General features: G+C 45.1%; 1 protein-coding gene across 3 annotated transcripts; it reads left to right on the top strand.

Annotated features, from left to right (window-relative positions):
* The first annotated feature begins 496 nt into the window (after window positions 1-496).
* On the top strand, window positions 497-5746 carry TMEM219 (transmembrane protein 219). 3 transcript variants are annotated; one of them, XM_075285876.1, is made up of 6 exons: window positions 497-574; window positions 1585-1772; window positions 2577-2796; window positions 3210-3348; window positions 4643-4790; window positions 5546-5746. In XM_075285876.1, exons 2-6 carry the CDS (start codon window positions 1617-1619, stop codon window positions 5678-5680), a joined length of 798 nt encoding a protein of 265 aa, XP_075141977.1. In that variant the 5' UTR covers window positions 497-574; window positions 1585-1616; the 3' UTR covers window positions 5681-5746. The 3 variants fall into 3 exon arrangements, with proteins under 3 accessions (XP_075141977.1, XP_075141978.1, XP_075141980.1); XM_075285877.1 differs by having other exon boundaries at window positions 529-630; XM_075285879.1 differs by lacking the exon at window positions 497-574 and adding an exon at window positions 739-860.
* Window positions 5747-8487: the final 2741 nt, after the last annotated feature.

Below are 8487 nucleotides of genomic sequence, written 5' to 3'. Positions count from 1 at the left end.
ATCACACATGAGAGGATTAGATACACAGCTCAGCAGGCAGTATCACACATGATGGGATTAGATACACAGCTCAGCAGACAGTATCACACATGAGAGGATTAGATACAGCTCAGCAGACAGTATCACACATGAGAGGATTAGATACAGCTCAGCAGTCAGTATCACACGTGATAGGATTAGATACACAGCTCAGCAATGTATCTCAGTTCTTGCATAAGGTCACAGGACTATTCATCCACTATTGCACATATATTATATGACACATACATCCAGCACACTACACATATGACACATATATCACTCATATTATAACCAGTGGCCTCATTCTGGGACTATTTAGCCATACAGACCACTATAGGAGCCATGGCCGCTCTTCCCATTGGCGGTTACACCTAAGACTAGAGCGCGGGCCAGTTGGCAGTTTCTATGGTAACACTGGACACGTAGACAACCGTCTAACCGTCGTGGGTCGGCGGCCATTTTGTCGTAGCTCACAGTCTGCACGCAGCCGCAGTGATCGTTGTAAGAGGCAGAGCGCGTCGGACCCGGGAGCCCGCTGACTGCGACATATGGGGTACCTGAGGGGGGCGTTATTACGACTGGGTGCAAGTCCAGATGATTAGTGAACAGGTTGGATGATCTACAACCTCTAGATCATGAGACGTTGTCAACCCGATCTGCGAACTACAAGTCCCAGAATACTTTGCGACAAGCTGCTCTCGCCTCATGTTTACAAGGCAGCAGCTGGTTTATCATTCTATTGGGCTTAGATCACAGTGATACCTCAAGTCCTGACCATCATAATAAGAGCTTGAGATCCCTTCTTATATCTGTAGCTAGAAAAGCTGGGTGTCAGCTATGTGTGTATATTATATATGTGTATATTTATATTATATATGGTGTGTGTATTATATATGTATATGTGTGTGTATATGTATATGTGAATACTTATATATGGTGTGTGTGTATTATATGTGTATATGTGTGTGTATTATATATCTATATGTGTATACTTATATATGGTGTGTGTGTGTGTGTGTGTGTGTATTATATATGGTATGTGTGTATTATATATGGTGTGTGTGTATTATATATGGTGTGTGTGTGTATTATATATGTATATGTGTGTATTTATATTATATATGGTGTGTGTATATTATATATGTATATGTGTATACTTATTTATGGGGTGTGTGTGTATTATATATATGTGTGTGTATTATATATATATGTGTGTATATTATATATGGTGTGTGTAGTATATGTGTATATTTATATTATATATGGTGTGTGTATCCCATAGTAGCCCTGTACCCTAATGATTTGCCCGTCACAAGCCCCATAACATAGGACCAGGGTAGACCAGGGGCTATCGGCCAGGTAGTCTTCCTCACAGCCCTGGGTGAAGCCTGGCTATTAGGCGTCGGGCTCCGACCTCTTCATTTTGGATCAATCCCAAAAGCATTGACAGGGACGCGCTGTGACGGGGGCGGAGCCTGACACATAGTCACCATACTGGGGGAGTCATTGTCATGGCAACAGCCACCATTTCCATTGAGCGTTAACCTCCACCTTGTGTTTTAGGATCTTTAGGATGCGGCTTCGCTGAGATCTCCATGGGTTGCCCATTCTGCTCAGGGTTACGCCTCTGTGTGCGCCATCACCCACCATTAGTGACGTTCTTCTTGTGCCTTGTGACACTCGGAGCCACGTTCCTGTATTACGGAATCTACATCCGCACGTATCCGGTGAAAGATGACGATTTTACCAGGGTGACGGATTATTATGTGTTGATTCACTAAATCTCTGCTTACTGGCAGTAAATTGTTAGGGTAAGTTCACACAGTGGAGTTTTTTCAGCAGCCTGAACCTCCTAGAAGTGAATGGGAGTACGAAATCTATATGATTTTTTTTTTTGGAGGGGTGAGGATTTTTCATGGCAGGTTCTTTTGCAAGAAAAACAACTGTGTGAACCTAACCTAAATCCAGAAGCAAGAACTCGCCATCTTTACCTAATATTTCTTACAACTGAGAGTTTGTTACAGTTGTATCTGGCATAGACAATTCTCTGTGATTCCCAGTTCACATCTGTGTTCCGGTTTCCATTTGGGGAGTCCGCTTGGGGACCCCCTGAACCGAAACCTATACGCATTACCTAAAGGAAACCCGCGGACCCCATAGACTATAATCCCATAGTGTGGTTTCCTCTCGGTTTCCGCACGAAACATGTGGAGAGACATGTTTTGTGCAGAAACCAAGCGGAAATCACACGGACCGCATTATAGTCTATGGGGTCCACGGGTTTCCCAGGTAAGCGCTTTTTAATGCGTATAGATTTCCGTTCATAGGATCCCCAAGCGGACTCCCCGAACGCAGATGTGAACCAGGCCTAAGTTGAGTTCCAGACTGGTAAATGTTACCTTCACTGATACATAGTAACAAACTCTCAGGCTAGGAGAGAGATCTATGCTGGTAATATGTGGACCCTATGCATTACTGCCTATGCTGACGCTCTGCAAATAACCCTCACCTATGAGCTGTATATCAGTAATGGCCTCTTTTCTGGACTTCATCAGGATTTTGACACGGTTCTGCAGACACTGAGCGCAAGTAAGATATGTGCCCAGAGGAACGTGACCGCTACATCGAACCCCCTGAACATTGGTTCAGCCTCAGATCACGAAGATCTCGCCAATGTGTCTGTCTTGGCCGGCCTTACCCTGTCTCCGTGGCAGCTGTCATTTATTCACAGTGACCTGCAGATACATGCTACAGCCAGCCAGCTGGGGATGAGAGGTCAGTGGGTGGGTGGGTGCCAGGGTTTATCACACCACCACTGCCATCTTCATAACTTCAACCACTGCTGCCACCTCCACCTTCACCACCACTCACTGGCAGTTGTCTTGGTGGATGCCATTTCTATGTTCACCTGCTGTATCAGTCTTCAGTCAGATCTATGCTATGTTCCCACCTGCGCCCAGGTGTCCGTTGTTCTGATCTATCAGAGGAACAGAACAACAGACCACTAAAACAGAGGCCTCCAACGGTGCCTGACTGACGCAATTGACTATAATGGAATCTGTCAAGTGTCCGTTCTTTTAAACCGACACTGCCGGATGAAAGACGTACACTGCGGCACAGGTGTAAGCCAAGTCTTTGTCTGTTTTTTAGTCACAGACCCCGTCTCCCTGTTTTCGTTTCTTCTAAAGGTCCAGGCACAGCCTCTTATCTGCTCATCACAGTGACATCCAGCTGGTGGTCAGCACAGTGTAACGACAGTGACACCCGATGCTCCGGAAAATACTGCGTTACAGTCACTGGGCCACGGAGCCTTTTACCCCAGAGCTGGTGAGTTTCCTAGAGACTAAGTACATATATGCGATATATGTATATATATATATATATATATATATATATATATATATATATATATAAAGAGCTCAACGGAAAAATGGCCTAAGTCCACATTTTGTCATATTTCAAATTATTACCTAGAAAGCTTCTTTGTACCTCGTTCTATGCATTGGGTTTACAAGGTACCTAGGATTAATGACCTAAGTCCAGCGCTGCACCTCCCATGAGGCGACCTGAAGCGACCGCTTTAGGCGGCGCTATGCCAGGGCCTCGGGAGGGCGGCATTTTTGCTGACCTAAGCCAGTCCAGGACAAGCTGTCCTGGACTGGCTTAGCGTCACCGTGTCTACAGCCTGACACGGGAAGCGAGCGGTGGATTGGGGCAGCCCTGCTGGACGCAGCGCTGCTCCAGCGGCCGCCCCTCACACTCAGGCAGAGAGCAGGTCCTCTCCCTGCCTGCTCTATGCCTGCGAACGCCGCTCGCTCCGCTCGGCCATGCCCCCTTTCGGCTCGACCCCACCCCTTCCACTCGGCCCCACCCCTTTCTTGCGACCCCCCCCCCCCCCCGCCACCCTCAGCTCCGCCCCTCCTTGGGGGGGGGGGGGCTTTCTGACGCCGCTGCAGGCGGCAGAAAGCCCAGGTTCACCCCTGCCTAAGTCCATATATTTCAATGCAGAAGAATTTACATTCAATGGAATAATGGCCTAAGTCCAATACAAACTTACTTACTTCACTCTCATTGGTCATTTTTTCATTGAAATCGTGACTTCCGGTCTGTTGTTTATATTAGTGTAAAAACTTTGTCTTATTGTTTAAAAGGCTGTAAATCGACTTTTGCACATATTTAGCGCCGAAAAGGGAGGCAGGTAATTATTATTCTTCATCGTTTAATAATTTTTACGGTATATTTGACGATATTAGCATAAGATTGCACTTAAGCCGACTGCTGCGGCAACCATAAAGATACGTGTATATATATTAACGGTGTTCATTAGCTGATTACATTGGATAGATATATTCCACAATAATGCCCGTTTGCTTTAGGCTAAAACTTTAAATTTCGTTTTTCTCACAATATTGATTTTTGGACTTAGGCCATTTTTCCGTTGAGCTCTTCATATATATATATATGTGCATGTGTGCAGCTGCCTATACCCCCTGCTTATAGTATGCACAGTATATATAGTCCTCATCATAATATATGCCTTTACTATAAGACACAATGATATAGAGTCACAACAACATATGCCCCAGGTCATCAGCAGTAATCGCTGACTATCTCCCTGCAGGTCACCTTTCCAGTGCTCTGCAGCAAACCTGAGCAGACCCCAACTACATCTAGAACTGTATGTGGTGGGGGTAGAAATGGACGCGCCCTCCAACTGTTATAGTCTACAGTATAGAGAAGATCCAAGTCTGAAAGCTATATTGTCTCAGGTGAGCCCACTTCATGCTGACACTTGAGGTACAGTATAATGACACTTGGGGTATAGGATAATTAGAGCTGAAACTTGGGTACAGGGTAAGGAGACGATGACATGGGGTAAAGGATAATGACACACTGACACTCGAGGTACAGGACAATGAGACGCTGACACTTGGGGTACAGGACAATGACAAGTTGACACTTGGGGTACAGGACAATGACACGCTGACACTTGGGGTACAGGACAATGACACGCTGACACTTAGGGTACAGGACAATGAGACGCTGACACTTAGGGTACAGGACAATGACAAGTTGACACTTAGGGTACAGGACAATGACACGCTGACACTTGGGGTACAGGACAATGACACGCTGACACTTGGGGTACAGGACAATGACACGCTGACACCTGGGGTACAGGACAATGAGACGCTGACACTTATGGTACAGGACAATGAGACGCTGACACTTATGGTGCAGGACAATGAGACGCTGACACTCGGGTACAGGACAATGACATACTGACACTTGGGGTACAGGACAATGACACACTGACACTTGGGGCACAGGACAATGACACGCTGACACTTAGGGTACAGGACAATGACACGCTGACACTTAGGGTACAGGACAATGACATACTGATAACTGGGGTACAGGACAATGACACGCTGACTCTTGGGGTGCAGGACACGCTGACACTCAGGTACACATGGTGATGTATTGTGGGGACACTCAGGGCCTTCCTTGTGTTCTGTTTTAGGAGGACTGTGCCGTCACCTCAACACACTTGCTGGCCTCTGTGCTGGTTTGCCTCCTCCTTGCCCTTCTGCTCTTTGTGGTCAGTGGCTGCTGGACCCTCCCTATTAAGGACAAGAGGACCCCTGGAGAGCTGTGACTGGGGCTGGTTTTCCACTTGTGAATTTATCTTGGACAATGAAATAAAATATTTTTCACTCTGGAACAGCAATGTTTGATTCCTCAATATACACAAAAACAATTAGAGGACGCCACCTCGTGTATTTATTTTTTTTATATTTTTTTTCTAAATGTAGATTCTGAGCCCCCATATAGGGATCACAATGTACTTTTTTTTTTCCTGTCCTATCAGTATGTTTTTGTAGAATGGGAGGAAATCCACGCAAACACAGGGAGAACATACAAACTCCTCGCAGATGGTGTTCCTGGCGGGATTCGAACCCAGGACTCCAGCGCTGCAGTGCTAACCACTGAGCCACCGTGTTGCCCCTTATGTATTTCTTACCAATAAAAGAGACTGAAATGGTGTGACTGTTCAACAAACTTTGTATATTTCACTAGTACAGGTGAATATATCTTATCAAAGAAAAATGCTTCTTTCTCTATTTATCACTCCCCATTCCCACTAGACTTATAAATCTCTTCTGAGTCTGACTTTGTCTCCCAAGACAGCTTGTAATGCAGCACATATGTACCTACTAAGCTGGTTTGACTTGGGGTTGATCCAAAGGTGTTGTCTAAGTGGTTCCTTGGTTTTCACCCCTTAAATCCCCAATACAGGGATCTGCTTTTTAGTACAGGGAAACACCAGGTCACTACCTCGCAGTTTAGTGATGGCCAAGACATACTGGTGCATGCCACACAATGGACAGACAGGGATGCGGTCAGCAAACAAGCAGAATATTGAGAAGCTGGATTTTTTTTGTTATGGTACAACTGACAGAGGTCGGGGCAGATGGAACAGGGTCAGAAACAACAGGCAGAAGTCAGAGACAACATGCAGACATGTTCTTAGCAAACACCTTTAAAGGGGAACCCTGGAGAGACTGGGAAACTTACTATCACTAAGTAGTAAGTAGTGTCTTGCTTCAGAGAAGACAACGGTGAAAGGTGGTGCCAGTGGTCCCGTCTTTTGGGGAGTGGACTATAGATGGAATCTACTGAGAAAATTTGGAGCATTGATGTTTTTAGGTCGACTCCCAAAAGTTCTTTAGATCAAAATCCTTCTAGGCCATTAAATTCCCCAGCTAACCCTTCTGATAGTGATATGTAGGTAAGTCAGGTTATTAGGTTAGTGCAGATAGCAATGCGTTCCATTGAGAAGATGACTTTGTTCTTCAATGCCACCTTGACACTTAATAGTTTGCTTTCCTAACATAGAGAAGAAGCCACGGGCCAGGTTCTTGCAAATGAGACATTTTTGTTCCAACAGAAGACACGTGAGCTTCAAGAAAGAACTGTTTAAAGCCATTGGTGTGGTACAGAACAGATGCAGAGGAGAACGCTTGCTTCAGTTCTTCAAAAGCTTTTTGAAGCCTCCTGTTCTTGACATTTCCTCAGTTTTTGGTAAATTAGGAGGTAGGGTGAAGTATCTGTAGTAATTGGCAACCCCCAAAAAATTACTGGAAGGCCAGGAGAATGGAACAAATCTCAAATTGAGGACTGCAAATAGCTTCCTGGTACTCTTCTGTACACCGAGGTCTATAATCACGTAGCTCAAGAACTGTACAGAGGATTTCTCACACATCTCTTGAGTTTAGAGTAGAGTGGGTTCTCTGGTGACCATTGAAAAAAATACATGACCGTGTTCATATGAGACATCAGATAAAGTGAGAAGATCAGGATGTTGTCTGGATATACTGACATAGAACAGAGCAGGAATAATAATGGTTAAGAACTCCCGGAACACTACTAGGGCCAAAGGGCATGATGAGATATTTGTAGTGGTCATCGTGGGTATTGTCATCTTGTCACTTGTCACCTTCTCTGATGTTGATTAGGATATACTGTAGGCTCCCTGGAGATCCAATTTAGGCAAACGCCTTGCCCCTTGAATCCCGTCAAAGAGTATGGAGATATGTGGCAAGAAATACTTGTTGATGGTAATTTTGTTCGGACCACGGTGGTTGATGCAGAAATGAAAAGATCCATCTTTCTTGATGAAAACGGAGCAGTGCCATTAGGAGAAGAAGAGTTCCTAATAAACCCTCTTACCAGATCTTCTACATGTATTCAGACATGGCATTAGTCTCAGGAAGACACAGAGGACATATATGACCTTCAGGAGATATAGGGCCAGGTAGCAAGTCAATGGGATAGTCGTAGGATCTACGAGGTGAAGAGTCTCAACCCAATTCCATAAACCAGTGTAGCCGTGAAGACCTCAACCTACCAGCTTGGCTTTAATTTGTCCTGTCAAGCTCTTCTAAAATGCTACAAGTACTGCCTCATTGTTCCATGAGAGCTCTGAGGAATTAGGGGGCACTACTGTTGCTTGTCTGTGACAACCCCATATACTCAGGTTGTGATGTCTTGTGTGTACCGACACTGTTCTATCCTAGTCAGAAGGAACATTTTCAGCAGTAGCTATTCTGTGGGATTAGGCCAGACGTGCTAGTCTTCTCTCCCCACACACATCTTTTGTCCTTGGGCTTCCTTGACCATGTCTCCAATCACCAATTGTCCTTCTTTGGAGCATTTGTGGTAGGTACTAACCCTGACATACTGGGAACATGGCAGTAAAGCTGCCATATGGACATGCTCTGACCATCTCACCATCGCAGTTTGGACCTTATCAGAGTTCCTCTGATCCATACACTTGCTCAATTTTCACACTTCCAACTCATCACCTTCAAGACCTGACTCTTGGTTCCATCAGGTTCAACCAAGGAATGAGAAAAGCATGAGTGAAGGAAACATTCTACACAATTTTAAGCATCAATAGTA

The sequence above is a fragment of the Leptodactylus fuscus genome, chromosome 8 (assembly GCF_031893055.1).
Source record: "Leptodactylus fuscus isolate aLepFus1 chromosome 8, aLepFus1.hap2, whole genome shotgun sequence".
NCBI lineage: Eukaryota > Metazoa > Chordata > Amphibia > Anura > Leptodactylidae > Leptodactylus > Leptodactylus fuscus.
The sequence above is the reverse complement of the archived record's forward strand: the minus strand, read 5'-3'. Positions and strand labels throughout refer to the sequence as shown.

Excerpts from the sequence above, each read along its gene's own strand:
- TMEM219 (XM_075285876.1), top strand. The coding sequence starts at position 1,617 with ATGGGTTGCCCATTCTGCTCAGGGTTACGCCTCTGTGTGCGCCATCAC. Across the intron at positions 2,797-3,209 it reads CAGCCAGCTGGGGATGAGAG|GTCCAGGCACAGCCTCTTAT; the intron begins GTCAGTGGGTGG and ends TTTCTTCTAAAG. Across the intron at positions 3,349-4,642 it reads AGCCTTTTACCCCAGAGCTG|GTCACCTTTCCAGTGCTCTG; the intron begins GTGAGTTTCCTA and ends ATCTCCCTGCAG.